This window comes from Lontra canadensis, unplaced genomic scaffold, assembly GCF_010015895.1.
Source record: "Lontra canadensis isolate GAN:19392208 unplaced genomic scaffold, GSC_riverotter_1.0 scaffold194, whole genome shotgun sequence".
Lineage (NCBI taxonomy): Eukaryota > Metazoa > Chordata > Mammalia > Carnivora > Mustelidae > Lontra > Lontra canadensis.
The window spans coordinates 61,385-87,813 of record NW_022631188.1 but is presented as its reverse complement, the minus strand read 5'-3'; the positions used below and the strand labels follow the sequence as shown (position 1 = coordinate 87,813).

At 45.8% G+C, this 26,429-nt stretch overlaps 1 protein-coding gene across 5 annotated transcripts; it reads right to left on the bottom strand.

The window, feature by feature from the left end:
- Positions 1-7,870: 7,870 nt before the first annotated feature.
- On the bottom strand, positions 7,871-25,338 carry ZNF165 (zinc finger protein 165). Of its 5 annotated transcripts, XM_032847793.1 has the most exons (5): positions 23,789-23,878; positions 21,175-21,658; positions 20,751-20,886; positions 18,275-19,169; positions 7,871-8,725 (listed from the first exon to the last, which is right to left on the bottom strand). In XM_032847793.1, exons 2-5 carry the CDS (start codon positions 21,583-21,585, stop codon positions 7,963-7,965), a joined length of 2,205 nt encoding a protein of 734 aa, XP_032703684.1. In that variant the 5' UTR covers positions 21,586-21,658; positions 23,789-23,878; the 3' UTR covers positions 7,871-7,962. The 5 variants fall into 5 exon arrangements, with proteins under 5 accessions (XP_032703684.1, XP_032703680.1, XP_032703683.1 ...); XM_032847790.1 differs by lacking the exons at positions 7,871-8,725; positions 23,789-23,878 and adding an exon at positions 25,212-25,338 and having other exon boundaries at positions 18,191-19,169; XM_032847791.1 differs by lacking the exons at positions 7,871-8,725; positions 23,789-23,878 and adding an exon at positions 22,465-22,616 and having other exon boundaries at positions 18,191-19,169.
- Between the last annotated feature and the right edge of the window lie 1,091 nt (positions 25,339-26,429).

The window sequence follows — 26,429 nt, the reverse complement described above, 5'->3', positions numbered from 1 at the left end:
CGAGGCTGCAGGCAGCGAGGCTGCTCTTATAGCTCTGACAAGAGCTGTGACAGCTGACAGCTCTCCTTCGTCTGCCTCGGATAGTTCTCCTTCTGCCCCCGACAGCTTTGCAGACCAACCTTTATAGAGGTGGTTGAGCCCCTCCCACACGCAGGTGGCCAATTGAATTTCAATTCACCCTGGTGGATATACGCGCGCCCCACTGATTGGATGTCTTTATACGGCCTGCCCCGCCCTTGTATCTAGGCTTTGCAAGCAAATTCCTCTGGGAGGGGCAGGGTCAATACAAGTTCACCGCAACAAAATGGCTCCCTCTGGTCAACCAGGCCCTTACAACAATGTCATAGATATTTTGATGTTTGCCAATCTGATGGGTTTGAAATGCTTAATTTTTTTCTCCCTCTTTCCCTTTCTTACACAAATATTGATTATTCACCTGCTACACCAGGCACTGTTCTGGAAGCTGGAACTGCAGGTTAAAGGAAAATAATACCCTTGATTTAATGGGAATTTGTAATTTAGTGTGTGTGCTTCTGTGTATGAGGTAGGTAGGCAGGCAGGCAATAAACAAGAAAAATATATAGTATATTAGATGGTGCATGTTAGTGCCAAGGAGAAAATAAAGGAAACACGAAGTTTGGAGTGAGAATGAAGTAATGCAATTTTAAATAGGGTGGTCATGGAGGACCTCACTAGTATACTTATATTAAAGAAAGGACTGAGGGAGATGAGTGAGTGTATCATCAGGGGTAAATCTGTTTCAGGAAGAGGGATAGCAAACGCACAGCCTGGAGTGGAGTGTGTTTGAAATAGTCTAGGCACCAGAAGGGGGCTTGTGTGTCTAGAACTAAGGCAACAAAAGGGTATTGGGAGTAGAGAGAGGGAACGATATGAGGGTTTCGGGTGAATTCAAGGATACATATATTTTTTTTTTACTCCAAGATGGGAAGTCATTCAGAATTTCTGAACAGGAGAGTAACATGTTCAGATATAGGTATTGAAAGAGTTTTCTGGCTGCTGTGTTAAAAATAAACTTGTAAGTGAAGGGGGTTGGACAAAGACAGAAGCAGGGAGATAGGATGGGAAGCTACTGCTACCTTGGAGTGGGGAGGGATATAAGCATGACATAAAACCCTAAAGACATATAACTGAAAACCCACAAAGGAAAAGATAAATGGAACTGATGATGTAAAAATTTGGAATATTAAATGAAGAAAATAAAAACTAAAGTATAAGCTCAGAGTAAAATATGTCACCATCTAAAAGTCACAGGACTGATTTTCCTAATACACAAAGGCCTCTTACAAAAAATAAGAAAAGTACTACCAACCCAATAGAAAAATTGGCAAACAACTTAGGTAAGCATTTATAGAACAAATAGACAACATGAAAAGGTGCTCAAGTTCAGTAATAATTTTAATTAAAACAATAACAATTAAAAAAATTGTTCAGATTACTAAAGATAAAAAGACTGATCATATTTAGTATTGGAAAGTGTGAGAAAGTACAGGCATTCTTGGGTTGTATATTTTCTGAAGGCAAGACCTTAAAATTAGTATGTCCATACCTCTTGATCCAACAATGTAGCTTCTTGGAATTATTTACACAGAAATACTTACACAAGGGGTGCCTGTGTGGCTCAGTCGTTTGAGCCACCAACTCTTGGTTTCCACTCAGGTCATGATCTCATGGTCGTGAGATCAAGCCCCACTTGGGGCTTCACACTCAGCAGGGAGTCTGTTTGAGATTCTCTGTCTTTCTCCCTCTCCTCCAGCTCTCAAGCTCTAAAATAAGTAAATAAATCTTTAAAATAAAACACACATGTTAAAACATATACAAAGAAACATTGTTTATTTAAATTGGGGAAACCCAAATATCCACATTTGGGAACTTAGATTTTTTTATATCCATAACCTTTTTAAAAACTAAAAGATGCCAAAGGCACATTGAATTTAAGAAGTAAGTTATGTTGGGGTGCCTGGGTGGCTCAGTCATTAAGCATCTGACTTTGGCTCAGGTCAGGTCATGATCCCAGGGTCCTGGAATCGAGTACCGCATCAGGCTCACTTCTCCCTCTCCCTCTGCCTGCCTTTCTGCCTACTTGTGCTCTCTCTCTCTCTGCCAAATAAATAAATAAAATCTTTAAAAACAAAACAAAACAGTATATGATTGTTTTTATAGAATAATTATCTTAAATGTGTTCTTAATTGGGGTAAACTTACAGAGAACTTCATTTTATATATTTTTGTGAAAGTAAACTTTTTTTTTTTTAAGATTTTAAGTAATCTTTCTGCATCCAATGTGGGGCTCAAATTTACAACCCCGAGATCAAGAGTCACATGCTGTACGGACTGAACCAGCAAGGTGCCTCTCTAAAATTTAACTTTTTACAAAAATTTGTTACTGGTATAAACAGGAAAGACACTTGTGTTAAAACCTCATTTATTCTTCACAACCCACAAACAATTTCCCTGTTTGGGAAATGCCATCAATATCCCTTTCTCTCTGAAATTCTTCGCCTGACATGTCATCTTGTAAAAGGATATAACTACTTTCAGTTGAAAATCAGATTCAACTTCACTATGCTTCGTAGGGCAAATATAAGTGATCAAATAAACTTGCGTGCCTGGGTGGCTCAGTCGGTTAAGCATCCAACTCTTGATTTTGGCTCAGGTCATGATCTCAGGGTCCCGAGACTGAGCCCCTCGGCAGGCTCTGGCTCAGCGGGGAGACAGCTTCTCTCTCTCTCTCTCTCTCCTCTGCCCCTTCCCCAGCTCGTGTGTTCTTTAAAATAAATAAATAAACCTAAAAAAATTAAAAAATAAACCTGGAAGTATCATTTAGGAAATGCAGAAATAACTTCCAAGTAAACCAGCTTTACAGAACTGTCCTCTCTGGGAGAGAAATTTAAAAACAGCCTAACTTCTGCCTTCTTTCCATTAGAAATACATGATGGAAAGTCAGCCCCTTCCCTTGACTGTGGCATAACATGTCGTCATCGCTGGCTGAGCAAGTGAAAAACGCAGACAACGCTCAACTTCAGTGCAGTGAACTCACCGGCATGTTTCTCCCTTCTTACCTAATGTCTTGTATCAAAGTCTCTCACCAGTTTCCAAACACAAACCCTGCTCCAGGTCCTGAACTTCTTAAGGAATCCAGAATATTCTTCAGGGATGCCCCAAGCTTCAGGCAGCCGTCAGCTTCAGACAGACAGCATGCCAGAGCCTTGGAACACCTGGCTGTGGAAATCTGAGTGGCTGCGCATCAGTCAGAATGAGGCTTCCTGGTAAAACCCTGCCTCTTGTCCTTGACTTGGTGACGTCCTTCCTCTACCTGGATAGAGCCTCTCTGCCTTCACGATTGAGGCATAAGCAGGCAGCCTGGCGTATGACACCCAGGGCCCTCTTCTTCTCTGTTTAGATCTTCCAAAGCTACCAAAAACAAAAAACCACCCCACAAATAACATTGTAACAGCGTTCGATGGATGTATATTCTCACTTGCTTTAATTATTAAAAAAAAAAAAAAAAAAAAGAGGGGTGCCTGGGTGGCTTGGTTGGTTAAGCATCTGCCTTTGGCCCAGGTCATGATCCCAGAGTCCTGGGATCAAGCCCCATGTCAGGCTCCCTGCTCAGCAGGGGTCTGCTTCTCCCTTTCTCTCTCCCTCTGCCTTTCCCTCTGCTTGTGCTCTAATAAATAAGTAAAATCTTAAAAAATAAAATTTAAAAAGAGAAAAATGAATGAACTAAGCACTCAAGAAATTAGAAAAAGGATGAGAAGGAAATCCCCAAGGGAAAGGTTAGAAAAGGTTAGAAAAGAAATAGGGATAAAAGAACAAGCAAATGAATTAGAACACAGAAAATGTGACATTAAGAGATCCAAGAATGAAACATTTATAAACAAGCCTGTTAAAAACAAGCCTATTAAGCAAGCCTATTAAAAACCACAAACCTGTAAGAACCGTGATGGTAGCCGGAGTCATGGCAAGGCAAGCATTTAGTTTCTTCCCCTCTTTGATGGAATTTTAGTTGAAAGGAGTGCAGCTGAAACTGCACCAAAGGAGGTATTATGCTTCCAGAAAAATCTCAAGCAAAAGTGTTGCAAGCAACAGTAGTAGCTATTGGATTGGGCTCTAAAGGAAAGGGTAGAGAGATTCAACCAGTTAGTGTGAAAGTTGGAGATAAAATTCTTCTCCCAGAATATGGAGGCACCAAAGCAGTTCTAGATGACAAGGATTATTTCTTATTTTGAGATTGTGACATCGGAAAGTATATGGACTGGAATCATTGATAAAATGGCATGAAGTGAAGCTGCCCATTCCAGTGAAGTGAAATCTTTCATCATGTAAATAATTTTCATGTCTCTCTTTTATAAAAAAGAATGGTATTCAAGCTAAAAAACAAAAAAAGGAAACATAAAAAACCCCACAAACCTACGGTAAATTCAATTGAAAAAAAATTTAAAAATGGTAAATGACAAATAGCAGATAAAGACGTCTGCTACAAAAATTTTAAAAAATCTCAATGAAATTGGTCGGGGAAAGAAACTTTAATTCCAAAATTCATTCAAGAAGTAACAAAATCTATGGGGCACCTGGCTGGCTCAGTTGGTGGAGAGTCCAGTTCTCGATCTTGGGGCTGTGAGTTCAAGCCCCACGTTGGGTGTAGAGACTACTTAAAAATAAAATATTTTTTAAAAAGGCAGAAAAACATAAAATAAACCAGTCCTAAAGGAAATAATTGAAAAGGCTACCAAAGAATCATCTCCAGAAAGGTTCAAGTAATTCTGCAGTATTTTAATTTTTTAAAAAGTATTTATTCATGTATATGATGAATTCTAACTTTTCCATTGGAATATACAGGTAAATAGAAAGAAAAGGTGAGAATCACTCCCTTTTCATTACCTAAATACACTGTTGACATTTTATTACTTCCAACTTTCAGTATTTTAAATCTGTTTTACATAGTTATTATATTCTAAAAATACTTTTATAGGCTGTTTAAATTTAAATGTATTAAAAACTTTTCATTTTGTTATAAGCCTTTCATAAGAATAAGTGACATCAACACATTGTTTGAGATAATAAATAGTATCCTACAAATGAGTTGGAACGTTTACATGAGATGCAACATGCTTGATGCTGGACACAACTGGTGTTTAACAAATGGCAGCCACGATTGTCAGAGTGTGCAAAGGACTTCCCTTTAGCTACATCATTTAATTAATTTATAATGGGTATTTCTATCTCACAACACACTTTCCTCTTTAGGAGGAATGAGTAAATCACATGCTTCCCAAAGAGGCCAAGCATGAACTCTTATTTACTTATTTAAATTAATTAATTAATTATTTTTAAAAGATTTTATTTATTTATTTGACACACACACACATAGAGATCACAAGTAGGCAGAGTGGGAGAGGGGGAAGCAGGTTCCCTGCTGAGCAGAGAGCCCGATGTGGGGCTCGATCCCAGGACCCTGAGATCATGACCTGAGCCGAAGGCAGAGGCTTAATCCACTGAGCCACCCAGGCACCTCAAGCATGAATTCTTAAAAAAAAAAAAAATTTAGAGAAGGGGAGAGAGAGAGTGCGCACATGGGCCAGCCAGGGGGTTGGGGTTGGAGGCAGAGGGAGCAAATGTTAAGCTGACTCCACGCTCAGCACCTGACTCGAGGCCTGGCTCCACTTCATGACTTGAAATGATACCGGCCTGATATTTCATGGTATTATGGTTGATACCACAACCTGAGCCAAAATCAAGTCGGAAACTCGACCGACTGCGCCACCCAGGGGTCCCACCAGAAATGTATTCTTGCTCCTGGGAGAGAATCCTCCTGGTTGGCTGGTTTTGTTAAGAAGGCCAGAGTCCAGACTGAGCAGGATTGAATATATATATGTTCTATACCTAAAGAGAGGTGTCCTGTGTCCCAACACTCAGAGACCCATGCAGGGGCAGGGTCCTGAGTGATACAAAGAAACAGCAGTGAACTCAGATTTGGGTGAGGGTCTTTCATGTTAGGCATCTGGCCCACATGGCATAGAAAAGAGGTTTGGTTAATACTCAGTGTTCCTACCTCCAGCCTTTCAACCTCCTGCTCCCTTCTTCCTTTTTTTTTTCCTTCCTCCCTTTCTTCCTTTAAATATTTTATTTGCTTTATGAGAGAAAACAAGAGCAAGAGAGAGAGCACAGAGGGAGAGGGAGAAGCAGATTCCCTACTGAGCAGAGAGCCCAATGTGGGGCCTAATCCCAGGACCCCTGATCCTGACCTGGGCTTAACTCATTGGGCCACCCAGGCGTTGCTCCACCTCACATTTCTTTAAATCATGCTTTCTCACTTAATGTTTTCACTACCTTTGCTTTGGCTTCCTGTTCGTAATTTGGTTTCCTGGCATCTCTGGCCTTTTTCCTTCCCTCCATTTATCCCAGACCCTCTTGTATTTGTAGCCTTTTCTTCTCACCTTTCCCCAGTCTCCCATTTGGGCCTCATCCTACAGCCTTCCCACAGCTGCTCCTGTCACCAAATGCTTCAAATCTCAAAGCTTCTCTCTCTGAGCTGCATCCCCGCTTTCCGCCTCAGGCCTTCTCACTCTGACGCCAGCGTCCAACCCTGTCACGGGTGTTGTGTCTTCATCTCACCCAAAGAACTAGTCTCCACTGGTTTGGCTTGAAGCTATTACAGCTGACTTTCAATAATTAACTATACATTCTGTCTAAGGAAAAATTTAAAGTGGCTTTCCTCTACCTTTGGGTGCACAAGTGCACACTTCTATTTTTTTAATCTAAATCTTCAAGCTGTTGTTAGAAAGCCTTTTCTTCACAGAAAATCTTATTGGGGGCTGGTGTGTAAAATTAAGGTGGAACTCTTGGTGGCAAGTTGGCCTGGAACCCACAAACTCCTGAGAAGCCCTTAGGGCAGGGGAGGGCTCACACAGGTAGGGGGAAGGAGAGGTGGGAGACTGCAGGAAGCTGTGTGGCGGTGGACGGGGGTCTAAACACACAGTAGTGATAATCTGTCCCAGTCAATTCTTGCCTTGTGGGAATATGCCCTCTAGTGTTGCCACATCATGCATTTTTGTAAGAGAATCCAGAAAGTCAGATTTTATGTTAAATTGCCAGATTTTCAAAAAGGTGAGATAATTGGGGCACCCGGGTGGTACAGTCAGTTGGGTGTCTGATTCTTGATTTCGGCTCAAGTCATGATCTCAGGGTCATGAAGTCAAGCCCTGCACTGGGCTCTGTGCTCAGTGCAGAGTCTGCTTGGAATTCTCTCTCCCTCTCTAAATAAATACACCTTAAAAAAAAAAGCTTTAAAAAATTGAAATAATTTTATATATTATTGAAAAAAAATACCATGTGGGAAAAAGACACATTATTTTTCCCAAATCCCACTGGCCTGTTTGGCACCTCTGGTGGAAGACGTGAAAGGTCACACTGGAACGTGCGTCATCCATCCTCTTGTCCCACTGAACTTTCCCACCTACACGAGTCGTTCATCCCAGATTACAGAGTGGGTTTTGTGTCCACAATGTTTTCAGTGTAGATAATTGATAGGTTGCTGTCTTTTTATCAAGCTGACCTAAAATTCAGGATTTTTAAAATGCAGATGAGATGTTAACTCTAAATTCACACTTCACTCAAGATCATTACTCTAACTCCCAAGAAAATAGGGGGAAGAAGGGAAGGGAGAGGAACACAGCTGTCTCTACGACCACGGAATACATATCTCGTGGATCACTGAGGCTTCCCGAGCCGCTGCTTCAGAGAAGGACGTTTGAGATGTGGAAGGATGTTCTTGTTTGATAAGCTGTCAGGTGATAACCTATCTCAGCCTCCAGAAGTCTTTTCTAATGACCGTGCAAAGTGCAGTGGTGATCACAGAATTCCCCACGCCACTGTCACGGTGGCGTCCTCTGCTGGCTGTGCCTTTCTGGCCTTCTGCGGAATTGTTGGTCGGTACCAACAATCACCAGGGCTTCTCTCCAGCGTGGACTCGCTGATGTACAATGAGGTGTGAGCTGCGCCGGAAAGCTTTCCTGCAAACGTCACACTCAAAGGGCTTCTCTCCAGTGTGGATTCGTCGGTGTCCCAGAAGATGTGAGCTGTAACTAAAAGCTTTCCCGCACACATCGCACTCATAAGGCCTCTCTCCGCTGTGGATGCGCAGGTGTCCCACCAGAGCCGAGCTGTGACTGAAGGCCTTCCCACACTCGTCACACTCGTAGGGTTTCTCCCCACTGTGGATTCTCTGGTGATGGAAGAGGCCTGAGCTTTGGCTGAAGCTTTTCCCACACTCACTGCACTGGTACGGCTTCTCTCCGGTATGGACTCTCTGATGCTGAATCAGATGTGAGCTCAGACAGAAAGCCTTCCCACAGTAGCCACACTGGTATGGCTTCTCTCCTGTGTGGGTCCTTTGGTGTCGGACAAGGCCTGAGCTGTAGTGAAAAGCTTTCCCACACTCACTGCATTGGAAAGGTTTTTCTCCAGTATGGGTCCTCTGATGCTGAACAAGGTGTGAACTGTAATAAAAGGCTTTTCCACACTCATCACACTGATATGGTTTTAACCGATTATGTAGTCTCTGATGGTCAATAAGCTGTGAGCTCTGGATGAAACTTTTGCCACACACGTTACATGAATAGGGTCTTTCTCCAGTGTGGATTCTTTTATGTCTAATGAGGCTTGAGTTTTGAGTGAATCTTCTCCCACATTCATCACACTTATATCTTCTCTCAGCTGAAGTGTTTCTCTGATATCTTTTTGTCCCTCCTTCATGTTCTTGGGTTTCTCCACATTCAGGGGCCTTTCCATTCATTTGGCCAGAGGACTTTTTGGGAGACTCCATATCTATAGTAAACTTCTGCTTTTGAATCAGTTCTTCTTTCTCAATTCTGATCACATCATCTGAAACAAAAACGATAGATTTCAAGTTACATGTGAAATATAAAGGAAATAAAATTAAACACATATACTAGTTAAGCACACAGCTTAACTCTCCCAGCAAAACAGTTTGACAACATTTGAGGAAGAAAGTGGGAGATTACAAAGGAAGAGAGGACTAGCAGTGTCTGGACTGGTAGGGCACTATTTGAGCAGAGTGGAGACAAGTCTGGGAGGAGTAAGTCAACAGCAGAAGAAAAGATCTGGGATTAGAGTAGGTTCCGAGGGAAGGGTAGAGCAGGGCAGAGAGAGATGAAGGAACAGGACTGTGGGAGGAGCAGAAAGGAAGCCATGGGGCCCAGTGCTGATGTGGAGCCGTGAAGCAGCTCTGTGTAGGTGCTCTGAGGCCTCACGGAGAACTGAAAAACAAGGGGTCGGAGCACAGCAAAGTACCCTATTTGCAGATATGCAGAACAGGGAGATCAGAGTCTAAAAACATGGGGCACAAAAGGATGTTATCACGTAGGGACAAACAGAAACCGATTTTGCCCCGAAGACATTTCTACTCGTCTAGCAAAGGAGAATCTAGGAATCTGTCAAACCTGAAGCTACACTCTAACCCTAGGCTTTTAAGTGGGGGCCGGGGGGTGGCTGGCTGTGGGAGGACAGACAAGCATGGAGATGGCTAAGATCCGGGAGGCAGTTTGCATCAGATCCAGCCCTAGGCAGAGGCACAGCGCAACTGCCAAAATGGGTCGGTTAAGGGTACTGTGGGAGGAGAGGGGAAAGGAGCCGTGGCCGAGCAGCACAAGTGAGCTCTCTGAGAGCTGATGTGAACTGCCTCCTTCGTCTTCAGCTGTCTCTATACCTGTCTTTCCTCCCATTGCCAGGCCTCCCCCCACCCACCGATTTAAAAGCATATCACTTTTCCCTGCATTACTCCTACATGGTTGCAAATTCTGCCCTTCACTCTGGGTCCTAACACAGGATTACTTCAGGGAGAATATGCCTTGAGTGGGACAATCTCACCTTTTTTCAGAAACTGTTGACCATTGAGGAAGTGACCACATTGCCCACCCTGGAGGAGGGGTGTATTGGGACCCTCCTCAGGGGCACCTCTGTAGGAGACAGGCAGGGGAATTATGGCAACGTGCTTTCCTTGGGTCAGGACGGACGGGAGTCTGGGTCTGTTAGAAGCCCTCCTTTGTGTTCGTGACCATTTGCCCAGGAACTCTCAATGGTCCAGAGTGTAGCTTCAGGCTTGACAGATTCCCAGACTCCCAGCCTCAACCCATGCAAGGCTCAGGTCATGATCTTGGGGTTGTGAGGCTGATGCCTGTGTTAGGCCCCCCTCAGTGCTGAGTCTGCTTGGGATTCTCTTTCTCCCTCTCTCTCTGCCCTTCCTCCTGCTCATGTGCTCGAGTGTACTCTCCCTAAATAAATACAGTCTTCAAAAAAAGAATGAAAGAACATCATCTTTCAGAGACATTAGCAAATATAAAATGAACAGTAGGATGGGGCCCAAAACATCACTGCACATATAACAGGACTAAAATTCCTATCAGCATGAGAAAAAACTTTTGGATTATTATTAAAAAATATCATAGCATAGAAACATAATTTCTGACAACGCACCTCTTTCCCATCTGTTTTGCACATGCTCTTAGGCCTATGTTGCTTTCCCCTCTCCGATCACCTGGCTAATTTCTATTCTACTTTTGGGATTTAGCTCTCATGTTACTTCCTCAAAAAAGGCCTTCTCTGACTGCCTTCTTCTTCCCCATATACAATCTGTTATGTTACATTTATTTTGTAATCCATGAAAGCAAGGATCATGTCTGCCTTGCTCACCATACCTGGTGCCTTCCATGGTGCCTGGCACAGAGTAAGTACTCAATATTTATGTGACAATGATGAATGATTCTAAGGTCTCCAGGGGAGCCATATGACCCAAGTGTCAACACTAACCACAATCCTGTTGGTGTTGAGTGTCCTGGATCTCCATGGGTTGAGGCTGGAGATACGTTGCTTCCTTAGCTGGATCCAGAGGTGCCGATGTCCCAGAAAGCAGCTCCTGTGCACAGGTCTGGGTTGAAACCTGAGAACAAGCAGGCTCATCTGTGCATCTGAAGGGCCCACAGTGTACATGATCCCGAGAGCCCATAAAGGATCGGCCGGGATGCCCACTCCCAACCATCCCCCAATTGAGCACAGGTCCCTTTCTACCTGTTGGCCTGGTTCATCCAATTCCTTCTCCAAATCTTCCAGCATAGCCACGGCCTCCTCCCCACTCTCTGGGTGATGCTCTTGGACCCAGGCCTGGAGCTCCTCAGGCAAGATGGTGAGGAACTGCTCCAGCACCAGCAGGTCCAACATCTGCTCCTTGCTGTGTATCTCAGGCCTTAACCACTCACAGCAGAATACCCAGAGTTGGCTCAAGGCCTCACGGGGTCCAGGAGTCTCCTTATAGCAGAACTGTCGGAAGCGCTGGCGGAATAACTCCTGGCTCTTTGGGCTGCTGCCCTGTGGGCCAGATCCCTGAACCTTGGCAAGACCTTCTTTTTTGTTTACTTTGAAGAGCCCCTCTGGCTCTTCAGGAGCCCGTGGAAGGAACGCTGCAGCCATTCCAGCTCCAATGGTCAGAGAGGATGAGAACAAGTGTTATCTTTCAGGGCACACTCCTAAGGTTATAGAAACCACAGTTAAAGACAGAAACACACACACATACACACAGGCTGATTAAATACTTGAACTCACTAAGTCTAATGCTTGTGTTTCAGAAGAGCAAGAAAGCTTCACCCAAATTTAAAGAAAATTTAAAAAATGTGCTTAAGGTCATTCAAGACTTTTTCTAAGTAGAAGGAATGTTTGTCAAGAAAGAGCATTTTTCACAACACGGAGAATATTGTTGGACCCCTGCTTTCCAAAAATAATACCAAAACAATCCACTTATTAGGCTAAGGTGAATTTATTCTTATGAATGCTAGCACTACTTTGACAGAGTCTAAGTAGTATCTCCCAGGGAGGAAGGCAGAGTCAGGATATTTATGAGGTCTTGGGGGTTTAAGGCAGATCTTTCAAAGCAGAATAAGGATTGGGGAAGGATCATGACACAATAGTTTAGAACTGATGGACACAAGGTGAAGGTTTTCAGCTGAGAGTTTCTGGATCCTATCCATTTAAATTTGGGAGTCTGATATTCAAGTGGATTTTTTCAGGGGTAATTTCTCGAAACAGATATGATTATTTGCAACTTGATCTTCTGGGGCAAGAATTTCCTAGAATAGTAATGTCATGTTGATAAAGATAGTGGAATAATGTCATACCTAGTGTAGACAAATGAACAGCTAAGTCACCTTAACCTAGGGAGATAGTAGGCTGTGTGGGTGTAGATGGTTTCAGTCTTCCATGTAATAGCAGACTTAAGCAGGGCCTGTTTAAACGTGCACCACCGCTTCGTCAGCACGGTGGGCTGTGGTGAAGGACAAGGGCTGTGGATTCTGGAAGACCTGCGCCTGAATCTTGTTATGTTCTCTTACGTGTCGTGGCTTAATCTCTCTAAACCTCTATTTTCCCCCCTCTGTAAAAATCTTACCTTTTAAAAAATGCATTATTTTGAAATAGTTTTGAATTAAAGGAAACTTCCCCAAACGCCTCAGAGAACTCCCTATACGGTTCACCCAGGTTCCGCGAGCATTAACGTCTTACAGAACCGCAGCGTAGTAGCAAGACCAGGAGTAACTGGTTGACTAAACCCTCCGTGTAGCGTTGCTCGTTGCTCTGAGAGTGACTACGGACAGCATTAGATCCAGGCCGCCGCCCCCCCAACCCCGCAAGGCCTCCGTACAAGCTGCAGTTCTCGCCGTGACCCCGTCATCTCGGCGCTGGGTTCGGAGCCCTGCCTCGGTTTCCCCGCACAGAACCCGGGACCACGCACGGAGGCCCCGCTCGTGTCTTCTCTGCGCCTCGCACCTGCGACCCACTCGGCATCCTTCAAACACACCTTCACTTCCCCGGCCCTAAAGATCAGGGGACGGGCTTCTGCAGAGGGCTGGCAGAAAGCCGGTTTTAGGAATCATTCCGAGGGAAGGACACGACTCGCAGCAGGTCCCGCCTTCCGAAGAACGAGACGGTACGGCGACTGCGCCAGCCCTGCACCCCGTCCCCGCGCCGACGAGCGAGCGCAGCGGCCCGCACTCGGAAGGTCTGGCTGTCCGCCCGCGCGCCGCAGGGGCCGGACTCCCGGGGAGGTCCGCGCACACGCCGCCCGGGCCAAGCCGGGAGGTGCTTCCCGGGCCGCGGCGGCGCGGTCTCGGAACTCGAGTGTTACCCGGGCCGGGTCCGGCCGCCGGCAGAGGTGCGCCCACCAATCGCGCCCGGCCTGCGCCGCTTCCGGCGGAGACGAGGCCTCCCGGGGCGCCGGGGGCGCAGAGCCGTCGGCCGGCACGTGGAGGGGACCGGCGGTCGGGACGCGAGGGGCGGGGGCCGTCTGGGTGAAGACGGGGATGGGGCGCCGCAACCTCGCGCTCCCGGGAGCCTGCCTCCCCCGCCGCGATCCCCGCGCTCCAGCCGAGCGCCGTCGCCGTGGACACACCTGCCCGGCGGGCAAGCTGAGGTCCGCCGTGCGTCCGGTCTCGGCCCGGGAACGAGCGAGAGGCCCGGGGACCCGCTGGCGTCCGCACGCCGCGGGCGGGACTCGAGCGACTCTGCTCTGCCGCGGGATTCCTGCCGCGCGACCACGCTGCAGACCACTGCGTGAGCGAGAGCAAGAGCGACGTCATTTCTGGGTTTACTGTGTGTCCTGAATCCAAGACAAACTTGCGTGTGACCCTTATACATGTGTACAGTAGAAGCGCGCGCCCAGAGGGTGTAGTGTTGCCAGCAGCCGCTTGGTCCCAGTGTATGCGCCCCAAAGACGGTTCTGGCCTACGCTTGCAGCGCAGTGCTTCCCAGCTTCTGCTATGGAGTCGGGCAGGCTTTCTACTGGAATCTCCAGTTATCCGATTATTAGCGGAACTCGTCTGAAGTCATTTCCCCTACAAATCGGAGAGGACAGTCCTTCATAGACGTGTTCTGATCAATTAGGAAATACCGCATTGCTGTTACAACGATTAGTAACTTGATATTTTCATACGGACTACAGTAAAAATCACTTAGTAACTGGATTTCTTATCTTATTTTAGGCAGTGAGCTCCTTGAGGTTATTCTCTTCATTTTTGTATTACTGAGCTACTGTGTCTTGTGTAGAGGTAATAAGTTGTATCTGTGCAGTCTGTTTACTTTAGGTGACAAAAGTAGTACCAATAAAAAGTCTGCTCTAAAGAAGCAAGTATTTAGAGAAATACACATAGGCAGTATTAGCTACATAATCTTCAGAACTAGTGTAAAATGGAAATGTGGGGCCCTTTGTTCAAAAAGGAAGAAAAACATATTGTTAAGGGTATTAAAATATAAAACCTATTTATCCCCTACCATGGGCTTTCTCATGACTCATCATGGCATTTTTATTATTTAATGTCATTTAAAGTAAACAAAAATTAAAATTTTAATTATGAATTTTGCTGTTCACTTATATTGTACAATACCAGTTTTAAATGCAAATATAAAAGCATTAGGAATCACCAAATTATACACAATTCATATTTTGTAGTTCCTATGTGCATATGTATTTCAGGTCAGTGGAAACACAGTGCAGGGTGACTCACCACTTCTTGACAGGCACACATTCTATCAACTCTATCTTTAGCTGCTGAGGACTAAGGAGAACGAAAAAGAAGGTGGCAGTGTGTTGCTCTCTTCCCTTTTGCTTCTGCCATCATTTCCAGTAAGTGGCTGCCCAGCACAGGGAACTAACAGAGTAAAAACATGATGGGTTCCTTGTTCCTGTTTCTCAGACCCTGCCATCTGCCAGCTTTTGAGTTATGAGCCAAGTTCTGATTCCAGCAAGAAAGTATGTTCTCCCCTGGCTGTCAGCACTCAGCTTACGTGTAGATATAACATGCTTACCTTGTACAGGTAAGGGCAGGAAATTTTCTCTTTATCCCTTCCAGGTTCTTTGGCTGGTCTAAAAACTAAATTGACTTAAGATTAACAGGAGAAAAGCAAATTTAATTATGTACATATAGGAACCCCAAAGATATGACTAGTTATCTTGAAACCCTCTGAATGCGGGGCACCTGGGTGGCTCGGTCAGCTGTGTCTCACTCTTGCTACATCCCCCCAAATAAACAAAAAATCTTAAAAAAAAAAAAGAAAAGCAAAAACCCTTCACTGAAAGATTAAGTATAAAGGGAAACGAGAATCCTGATGAATTTTGTTATGTGTGACGGGAAGCACAAACCAGAACTTCTAATACGGAAAGAATGCGAGGCTTGACTACAAATGGAATGAAATGAAAGTTACCAAAGCAAACATGCTGGTGTTTGCAGCACAAGCAAATCTACAGGAAAGACTTTGTGGAGGCTGAGAAAATTAAGGCCATCCCACCTCAAGTTTAGCTGATGTGGGAAACAGAGGGAGAAGAAAATCATTAAAATTCCTCATCTATTGACAAGCCCTTGAAACAGACAGAGTGGCTCTCTCCTGGGGACTTAACTGCCCTCACCTCAAGATTGCTAAGGACAATCCTATCCGGACCGACGCCCTACCCCACAGGTCTGACCAGAATCCTGTAAGTCTACATTAACAATTCCTTTAGGAAACTTTATCTCTAAACCTCCAAGATAGTGTCGAAAATCATTCCCAAGTATATGACCCACTGATATACATCTAAAGGGTCTCACAAGAAGATTTTTATTATTGGTAATGAATAACCTTTTCCTCAGACAACAGCTAGCCCCTCAAGGTCCTGGAGACCTCACTTCCTAAATTCCTTAGAGACTTACATCATCCATAACCCCCTTTGTCCTCACCCACCACCGAGTCCACCCCTCCTCTGCCTTTAAAAACTCTGACTGTAATCTGGCTCGGGGTCCAAGTCCCTACTCCACTGTGTTGGGTATACTTGAGCCCTGGCTTAAGCTTGTCAAATAAACCCTAGTGTGATTGCATCGGTGCTTGGCTCCTTGGTGATCTCTCAGACACGAAAACTCGGGCATAACAACTTCTGATCCTGACCAGAAAACGGGCAACCTGGGCGCCGAGGTTCCCCCACATGAAGAGGCAGGTCTGAGGGTCCTGTCTCTCTGGAGCCAGAGCCTCGCACAGCCGGCGCCGGAGGGGTGAATACAGGCGAACGGGCCCGGGAGGGCAGACTCGGGCTCGCTGCCTCCGGGGCGTCAGGGCGGTCCGTAGCCACCGCTTTCATCTCAGAATTGTTCCTAAACCTCACCAGCAGCCTCAGAGAAGTGAGAGACGGGCGCTGTGGACTTCGCCCTTGGCCGCGGTCCCCGCCTTAGGCCTCGAAGCGCCCCTCACCGCCGCCACACAACCCTGTCGCTAGCTGGGTAGCAACCACAGGCGAAAGTCGTCCGCTTCCAGCTTCTCCGGGAGAAGCTGTTGGAGGTAACCTCCGCACGGCCTCCGAGGGACGGCCTCCGAGGGGCGGCCACCTGGGGCACAGCACCACTTCCCGCTTCTCTGGGAGACGCTCCTCTCGGTTGTGTCCTCGCGCAGTCGAAGGTAACCTTCGCGCGGCCTCCGAGGGGCGGCCCCCGGGGGGGTGGGGGGCGGGGCACAGAGCCACTTCCGGCCTCTCTGGCCGACGCTCCTCTCGGTGGTGGCCGCCGAGGGGCGGCGCTGCTGTTTTGAGTTGCGGATAGTCGTTCACCTTCTGAAAGGCTAACGACGTGCGAACCAAGTCCCCCAGTTTAAAGTTGTGGGGCACGAGGGCTGTTGCGGCGTTACGTCACGTGGCGATAGTTAGGGACATAATCCAGGTTAACGGTTAGGCACGAGGCCCGGAACAGCGCGCGTTTGAATCCTGGTTGCAGCATTTGCTGTCCCTCTATTTCGAGCAGGACAGTCACAGCTCGGGTTTCACCGCAAAACCGGGCATATAAACAGCGCTGGGACCGGTCACGACACACGAAGCATTAGCACAGCACGTATGAAACAGGAAGCTACGCGTTCAGCGCCGCACCACACACGTGGGGTTACTTCGATGCTATCAGGACATTTTTAGTTTAAGGTAATTAAAAGACAGATGCTTACTTTTTTTTTTTTTTTTTTTTTAAATAAAGCCTATTAGTGAAAGATTTTGTACATCAGATTATCCTAATTCTACACTGGGGGTTGTTTGCTCGTTTTCAGATAAAGACATTATATACAGATGGGATATTTAAGCCTTACATTTTTCAAATTAGGGAAAACAGTAGGGCAGGATTTGCCTTTATATCCTGAAATCATTGGTGTTCTTACTTGTTGGATTCATCCCTCCACTCTTCTCTTGGGTACCAATCCTCTCTACCGGTCTTTAATGGAGAGAAGAGCAGCCAGCAGTCATGAAACAATTCCAGAACCCTGACCTTCAGTGCTAATTCCCTCAGCCCTCCTCCACGGTGGTTACTAGCCAGAGCTTTTTCTGTCCAGAGAGCTCCCCAGAACTGCTCTGTCCACTCACCCCAGGGAGGTGCCAAAGGCATATGTGGCAGTAAGATCCTAGTTATGGTACTGCCTTCTCCAAATTTGAGGTTGAGGTACAAAATGACTTTAAATGATCTGGGAAATTCAGAAAAGGTCATTTTAAGACAAAAGATTAAGCTCTGCTTTATAGAGCAAGTGCTAAATGTGACCACCTTCCCTTACCTCTAATTCCAACTCCTGACTAATTTACTTCTCTCCTGTCTTGTTTGAATTTCTATGGGTTCTGGCCTCTTGCCTTGGATGCTCTCCTGGTTTACCTCCTGGCATGACCTCTAGACATAGAGTTTGGTCTACATATTGGAATGCCACCATTGCGCAGGTCCTCGTTTGACAGGACTTTCTAATTTAGTTTTGCTGTGCCTTCATTTAAAGGAATGTTCTGAAAGCTCTGTGTGTCTTGCTCATTGCTCAAACTATTCTACTTCAGGGCTTAGCCTACCTCCTCTTGAGGAGAATCATTAACTAATACTGATGATCAGCTTCTTTACTGAATCTTTTCCCCTCCATACTGCAGTCATGTTATTTCCTCTCTATCTCCATTGCCATAACCTAGCCTTTTTATTAGCCTCCTCCAAATTTGGCTCTTCTAGCTTGACTTCAGCAGTCAATAGAAGAGAGGAAGATCCTGACTCACAGAAAGCTTTCCCCCACCCCAATAGGTGAAGACCGTAAGCAAAACATCAAGCCTCAGAATGAGAGAAAAGAGATATTGGTCTTTTAGTCATTCATCTCACTCCATATTTTTTATTCAATATTTTTCATATTGCTATTTCTTTTGCATTTCTGTGAAAATTTAAGTTCTTTACATTAACAGGTTTTCCCTCTTGTGAATTCTTTGGTGTTGACGAAGGTGTGAACTCTGACTGAAGGCTCTCCCACACTCGTTGCATTCATAGGGTTTCTCTCCAGTGTGGATTCTCAGGTGTCGAATGAGGTGTGAACTCACTCTGAAGGTTTTCCCACATTCACTACATTCATAGGGTTTCTCTCTGGTGTGAATTCTCTGATGCAAGATAAGATGTGAGTTCAGGCTGAATGCTCTCCCACATTCTTTGCATTCAAAGGGTCTTTCTCCAGTGTGAATTCTCTGGTGTCTCATAAGATCTGAGCTCCCCCCAAAGCCTTTCCCACACTCATTACATTCATAAGGCCTCTCTCCAGTGTGGATTCTCTGATGCCTGATAAGCTTTGAGCTGTGTCTGAAAGCTTTCCCACATTCATTACACTGGTGGGTTTTCTCCCCACTAAAAATTGCTGCATGTTTAATAAGGTTTGGGCTTTTGAGAGATGTTCCATATTGGTGAATTTTCTCTCCAGCATAAATTCTTTGATGCTTAAAAAAATCTGGATTCCATTTGAAACTTTGGTCATAGGTAGTGTGTTTACAAGATTTCTGGTGTGTCAATTCACTTGAATTCAGGTTTAAGCTTCTCTCACAACCATCATGGCTAATGCTACCTGTGAGTGTATTTTTGTGGGTAAGGATTTTACTAAAACCTCCATCCTGAGCAGATGATGGTCTCTGAGCACCCCCTGATTCTTTTTCCCATTGCTTCTTTAGCCTGCCTGCAGACTTACAGATGTTTTGAGGCTCAGCAATTCCTTCTGAAATGAATCCTGAAATTCTTCCTGATAGAATCTTCTGTGATTCCATTTTTTCATAAATGTCCAACTTTGGCATGAATCCATTGTTTTCACTCTCATTATCTAAAAGAATGAAAAGACAAAGTGGTAAATTATCTGTTTGCTGAGTTGGAAGAAAAGAAAATTTTGAGCTATACCCAAGACAGTTACATACTGGTACTTCACCTGGCCACTCTAAAAATGTGGCTTTTCAAGAGAAAGGTGTACTGGACAAGGACACAAAAGAGAAAATTTGGTAAAATCAAGTAGAATGCCTGTGGAGAGGAAAACTTCATCTATCTACCTACCCTTTTTTCATGTCCATGGCTAATCAAGTTCTGTAAGTACTTTCTGCTGAATGTGCCCTGAACACATCCCCTTCTTTACATTTCTGCTACCACTACCCTTGTCACTCTTCCTATTTGGGGACTGTCACAGCTTCCTGCTGTCTAGACTCTGAGCTGTTCTTCCTAGTCATCCTGAATACCCTCACCAGACTAACTGTCCTTAAAATCCTGTCACCTCCTGTACCCTACTCAGAACCTTTCCTCTCTTTTCTTCTACAACACCTGAACTCCTCCACCTGGTTTCCAGGATCCATTTATGATCAAGTCCTCACAATTCCTGCCTGCTGACTCACAAATTTATACTGTGCCTATGACTCGATATTGTGCTGCAATCAAGCACCCCCTCTTTTTGTAGGGTTTCCTTTGTCTAGAATATGCTATAGCAGGAAAGGTGGTTAGGCAGTGCTGGTCTTAGGGTGGGGGAAATATATGATTTTGGATGGAGTGGGTGGAAATATCTCTAGAACAAACTGGAAAACAGAATTTGGGTATTATTTTTAACTGACTATAATTTATTTATTTTTAAAAAGATCATGACTTTTTTTTTTTTAAGTTTTTAATTTATTTATTGCAGGGGGAGCAGAGGGAGAGGGAGAAAGCAGGGGAGCCTGATGTGGGGCTGGATTCCAGGATCCTGAGATCAGGACCTGAGCTGAAGGCAGATGCTTAACCAATCGAGCCACACAGTTGCCCCCAAAACTAATTTATTCTTGAGTTTATTTTTGAGATCATTTACACCTAAAGTAATACTGAATCCATGAACTCTTTAAACAGAGGAGTTTTAGAACAGTGATGACTATTCCATGCAGGGAGTCCCCAGAAGTATGGCTGACTTCCTATAACAACATGAAAGCTTTGTAAGACCAAAAGTACAATAAAAAAGACAATAATGTGGATCTTGTTCTATGTATCTGTGAATTACATTCCACTTCTGGGTATATCATTATGTACCTGCTTTTCTACTAACGTGTTATTTCTCTTGATGTGTTTCTTCCTTTTTTTTTTTTTTTGCTTATTTATTTCTTGATGTTTTCTCACACATTAATTTTTCTTTCCTTTAGTTTACTCATAAAAATATCCTGTGTTTTGGAAATATTCTGGATGAAGAACAAATGGGAAAATGTAAATATTCTGGATAAGGAACCAAATTCTCTCTGTTTTTGTTTTAATTGGCCAATGACACACAGGGAAAACTTCTCTACTTCTCATGGGGTGATAAAGGAAAGGACCATGTATGGTAACTGAGGCTACTCTGAGAAGAGACATTCACAGTCCCACTCCTTCAGCGACACAAACTGCACGCACTACTGCCCCTTACCGCCGTCCAGCAGAAGGGGTGCTGAAGAACCATGAAGGGCCTTGGGGTCCACTGGCTGCAACTGGACACTCAGGGCTGGTCCAGGAGGCACCACCTTCTTCCCGAGTATCTCTTGTCTGTGTGCATGGACTGGAACCTGAGAAAAATAAAGTACATTTGGGCTTGTGAGAGAATCCCTGTTGGGGATTTGAATATCTTCCAAAAACAAAGAGAACCCGCTGTAGGAATACAAAACTGCAGGACGGATTAAGTCTGAATCAAATGTGAAATGTGGCACAGCATGAAATGCAGTGGAAAGGAGACAGAAAGACACACTGCCCTAACAGCCCCTGCAGGTCTCCCTGGGTGCTCTGTCTCAGGCCCTTTCCTCCCACTGTGGGACTCTGTCCATGTGGAGTTCTTAGATCTCCCATTCCCTGTGTACCTGGACTACTGCTTCATCAGCACCTCTCTCCAAATCTTCCAGTAGGGTGACCACCTCCTCTCCATTCTCTGGGCCATGTTCCCGCACCCAGGCCTGCAGCTCCTCGGGCAGGATGGTCAGGAACTGCTCCAGCACCAGCAGCTCGAGGATCTGCTCCTTGCTGTGTGTCTCGGGCTGCAGCCACTGATGGCAGAGCTCCCTCAGCCGGCTCAGGGCCTCGTGGGGCCCAGCGGAATCCTGGTAGCAGAACTGCCTGAAAAGCTGTCGGCAGAACTCCTGCCTAAAGGGGTCTCTTCTCTGGAGGGAAGTGTCCTGCCTCCAGACAAAATCTTCCTCTTCTATCTTCACTATGAGAAGCCCTTCATTCTCCTGAAGGTTCTGAGCTGTAGCTTTCTTTGATTCTGTCGTCATTTTGGGATGAAATGTATTACCAGGAAACCCACTTCTGCTTTGTGAAACGTCCTACTTAGTTTCAAGGGCTCTTCTAAGGGATAAAAAAGAACTATTACTGTCTATGAAGATGAAAGATCACATCACAGAAATAGTCATTTTCCATTGCCCAGAAGTATACTTGGCATTTACTCTATGTAAAAGCACTGAAATACTTTGTGGAATAAAATTGTTACATAATTTCTATCTCAAAACACTTTCAAATTTAAATTTAAAAACAAAATTCCACTCTTTGGAAAATTCATTTATTTATTTTGGAGAGAGAGGGCGCATATGTGTGAGCCGGGGGATGGACAGAAGGAGAGGGAGAGAGAGAATCTCTAGCGGACTCCTAGCACATCTCAGAGCCCAAGGCTGGGCTCAGTCCCACGACCCTGAGATCATGACCTGAGCAGAAATCAAGAGATGGACTCTTAGTCAACTGAGCCACCCAGGCACCCATAAAAACAAAATACTTTAAAGTAGAAACAATAAATATAAGATTTAAAAATTTCAGGCAATGCTACATGTTAATATGTCACTTGCAATTAAATTATATGTTAAGTCATAAAGACAATAAGGACCAGCAGAGGAAAACAATAAAGTGCTTCACAAAGTTGGAGATGCAAAGGAGTTGCAATGCAGGGAAATGCAAAGCAGACTACAATGGTCAGGGAAAACTTCATGAAAAATTAACTTATGAAGAATGTAAAGAATTTGATAGGATGAGGGAGAGAGAAAAGTAGGAAATTACAAGCAAGGAAACAGTCTGAACAACTGGTTAATGGTAGGATCACAGAAGTGGGAAAGCAAAAAGTTCAGTAGGTTTGTACAAGGAAAAAACAGAGGCAAAGGCCCTACCATAGAAAGCCTCAATGCCAAGATCCTGAACTCAGAGTTTATCTTTTAGGCACTGGGGAGCCAAGGAAAGCTTCTGAGCAGAATGACCTGACAAATACTGTTTGTGGAGATTAACATGTTCATTTCTAGGATGGACTGCAACATGAAAAGAGAAACATAGGCCATACTTATACAAATGTGAGGAAAATACAAGCTCGAAATGATAATTATTAATTCAAAATCTGGAATTAGGATCACCTACAAATCTCTTAATAGGGTAACTTTTCTTAAAAGATTTTTTTAAAAAATAGATTTTATTTATTTGACAGAGAGAGCAAGAGAACACAAGCAGGGGCAACGGGAGAGGGAGAAGCAGGCTTGATCCCAGGATTCTGGGATCATGACCTGAGCTGAAGACAGATGCTTAGCCATCTAAGGCACCCCTAAAAGATTTTGAGTAATCTCTGCACCCAATGTGGGGCTGGAACTCACAACCCTAAGATCAAGAATCACCTGTTCCATCGAATGAGCCAGCTGGGTGCCCCAGGGCAACTTTCCTTGAGAGCCAGAGGCTAAGTTTCAATCAGTGTTAACTAGTTCCTTCCCCAAAGGTCTCAGATAGATAGGTTTCCTGTTATCTGTTGGGATATAACAGATATCCCAACAGTTCCTTCTCTATCTTCCTAGTTTTGTGGCTCAGTTCATATCTTGGACATTAAGTCCTATCATCTCACCAAGAAAGTTAAATATAATAAACCAGCACCATGACTTATCTGTCGACTGTGAGTCTTGTTACTAAACACCAGTTCCTCCAGTCTTAGCACATGGGAATGTCTGGTTTCTGCACTGAAAAACTGAGTAACAGGAATGTAGATGTGAAGCCTAGAATGTGAGAGCAGAATGCAAGTATTAATCTTGCAGGGCCTTCTACTACACATTTCACCAGCTGATTGCTGATCGTACTGATATGTACTTTATTAAAAATCTTGGGGCGCTTGGATGGCTCAGTGGGTTAAAGTCTCTGCCTTCCGCTCAGGTCATGATCCCAGGGTCCTGGGATCCAGCCCTGTATCATATCGGGCTCTCTGCTCAGCAGGGAACCTGCTTCCCCCTTTCTCTCTGCTTGCCTCTGCCTACTTGTGATCTCAGTCAAATAAATAAGTAAAATCTTAAAAAACAAAACAAAGAATCTAAATACAAGCCAAACTCGGGGCTATTAGTTGTACAGCAATGGTTTCCAAGAAAGTCTGTGTTCCCAGCTCATTAATTAGCTGACTAATTAATCATGTGGAAACTTTGTTAGAAACTGATTTTTGGGATGCTGTCTGGGTGAGTATGGGTATACCTGGAAAATCCGTATTCTGATGTACAGCCCCAAGGAATCAAATGGTGCTTGAGTTTCTAAAAACAGTTGGGAAAGAGACATAAAACCCACGTGGATTAAAAACATTTAAATATCTGGGGCGCCTGGGTGGCTTAGTGGGTTAAAGCCTCTGCCTTCCGCTCAGGTCATGATCCCAGAGTCCTGGGATCGAGCCCCGCATCGGGCTCTCTCCTCGGCGGGGAGCCTGCTTTCCCCTCTCTCTCTGCCTGCCTCTCTGCCTACTTGTAATCTCTGTCAAATAAATAAATAAAATCTTAAAAAAAAACCAAAACATTTAAATATCTAAATGTTATGTTTCACAGATCACACACTGAAATGCTGATCAATGCGATAAACCGAAGGACTAAACAAGTTGTAAGGTAGCGGTATGAAACACCCTAACGGTTTAGAGGCAGGGAGACGACGTGTGTGTGTGTGTGTGTGTGTGTGTGTGTGTACACGCGGGCGTAGCAAATACTTCTTAGAGGTGCTGGTCCTTAAGGTGGACAATACAAGATTCAAAAGGGAAAGATTCAAAAGTCATAAGGGAAAGCTGAGGAAATGGGAATGAACAGCAGACCGAGGGAGAGCCGAGCTGGCAGGGCTAGTATTTGTTGTGACAACTCTGCGGAATTCCTACGTAACACCCCTGACTACCGCACAGATCACAGCAAATTATTTCTAGCTTTGGCTGTTTTTCTTCAATGACCATTACTCCATGAGGTCAAGGGCCACGCTCTCCCGCTCTCCGAGCTCTCACAGTCTTTGGACAGGAGCAGAGCCCGAGAGGCCTCCCGACGCCGCCGGCACACGCAGGAGGGAAGGGTCGTGCCGGGAGGGCGGGCGCCGCGGTGTGCGGGGGAGCAGCCGGGCTTCCCGCACCGAGCACGCCGCGGGGCTGCCCACCACCCGCTCTGCGGGCCGTCTCCTCCGCTTCCACCGCGTCCCGGGCACACGCAGAACGACACACGCGGAACGACGGGGCCGGGGCCGCCCGCTTTCCCTACGAGAAGGCCGGAACTCTCCTCGCGAGAGGCGGCCGTCGGGACCGGCTCCCGGGCAGCTCCTCGCGGCTGGAAGCCGCCTTCCAGACGCCGCCGCCGGGCTCCTCAACCCCGGCAGTGACTCCGCACCGCGGCCGGACGCCCCAGCCCGGCACTCCGCCCCGCCCGCGGCGGTGACGTAACGGCGACGCGGGTAACCATGGCAACCACCCCCCTCTGGAAGTAGGCGGGCGTAGTGTACTCTGAACGCCGAGCCTCCGGGCCACTTTTCTTCGGGATTCCTCCGCGGTCCCGGCTCCGGGGCGCCGCGGGGCTGTAGCAATCCCGAAGTAAGGTGGTAGAGACTGGGTGCTTGGAGGGGACAAAAGGTCGGACCGGTGGGTCCTCAAACCCGGACTCACCTCTCCCACAGGGTGGTTCCGATCGGACACTTCCGGTGGGGGCACGGCGCTGCACCCTCTCTTAAAGCTTCCGTCCTCGTGGGCTCCGAGCCTGCGCAGAAGGCAGCCCGGCGCTGGACTGCGACTCCCAGAAGTCTTGGCGTCTCCGCCGCGCTCTGACTCCCGTTTCCTGGGCCGCTTCCTAGGCTACCGAAATTCTCCGGGCTCTAGGGTGGGGTCCTTGCACCCTGTGTGGCGGGGAACGCGGCCTCGCCTTGGGCCTCAGTCTGGGGGGTGGAACGGAAGGGCACGCACCGCGCCCAGACCTCACGGGGCTGGTTACACCCCGGGCTCACGACGGCCGGCGCGTGGCCCGAAGCGCGCACTTTCTCGAGTCGGTGAGCCAGAGTGTGAGGTCTGGAATGCTGACGGTAACTTAAGGTTACTGCGCCTCGTGTCCTCGGCAACTCCTCTCTCGTGCGGTGGCAAACAGCCAAAATTTAACTGAGTAAGAGGCAAGAGCTGCACTTCAGTAAGCCGTAGTGAGTGGAGAGGAGGGCCGAGTGGTACAGAACCCAAAGGTTTTGTAGGAAGAGGAGTGGGGCAAGGAGTTATTAGCCAAAGGAAAAGCTTTGTCTCAGGGCAAGGGGGCCTTTCATGGAGGGGTGGCGTGTGAACGGGGGGTTTTATCATGCAGATTACCTCATCTTCTCGGGGGCGTGGGGGGAGGGAATGAAGAGGGCCCATGTGACCTTACTGGTGCTGACGAGAAAATTCTTGATTATTGCTTAAAATTTCACTCCTGAAGAGAACGCAACTGTAATTTCGTCCTGGTTTGCTATTCTGGGGGCAAGTAACTCCACCTTGGGCCTGTGGTTTTCTTTTCAGCAGAGGTAACCCCTATAATCTGTGTTTATTCTCTTTTTGAAAGAATAGGTCTACTAGATAAGTACGCATGGTCAAACACTATATGGCTTAGTGTTCTTCTTTCTCATCTAAAAGGCATCACGCCATCGGTAAGCCTCTGATACTTGCTTTTTTTCACTTAACAGTGTTTCTACGGTTTATCTATGGTGTTGAGTTACAATTAATTTTCTTTATAATAGTCTGGTTGTGAATATAGCACTGCATCCATTTTCCTACATTTGGGCTGATGGGCTCTCTATTGGTTAGGGCAGTAAACCTCTTAGGAGTTGCATCTGCTTCTACCTGGGTTCCCCACAGTCTGTTCTTAACAGA

Coding starts and splice junctions, on each gene's coding strand:
- ZNF165 (XM_032847793.1), bottom strand. CDS start 21,585: ATGACGACAGAATCAAAGAAAGCTACAGCTCAGAACCTTCAGGAGAAT. Junction 20,887..21,174: donor CTGATGAAGCAGTAGTCCAG/GTACACAGGGAA, acceptor TATTTTTCTCAG/GTTCCAGTCCATGCACACAG. Junction 8,726..18,274: donor ATTCACAAGAGGGAAAACCT/GTTAATGTAAAG, acceptor AGCTGAGAGAAG/ATATAAGTGTGATGAATGTG.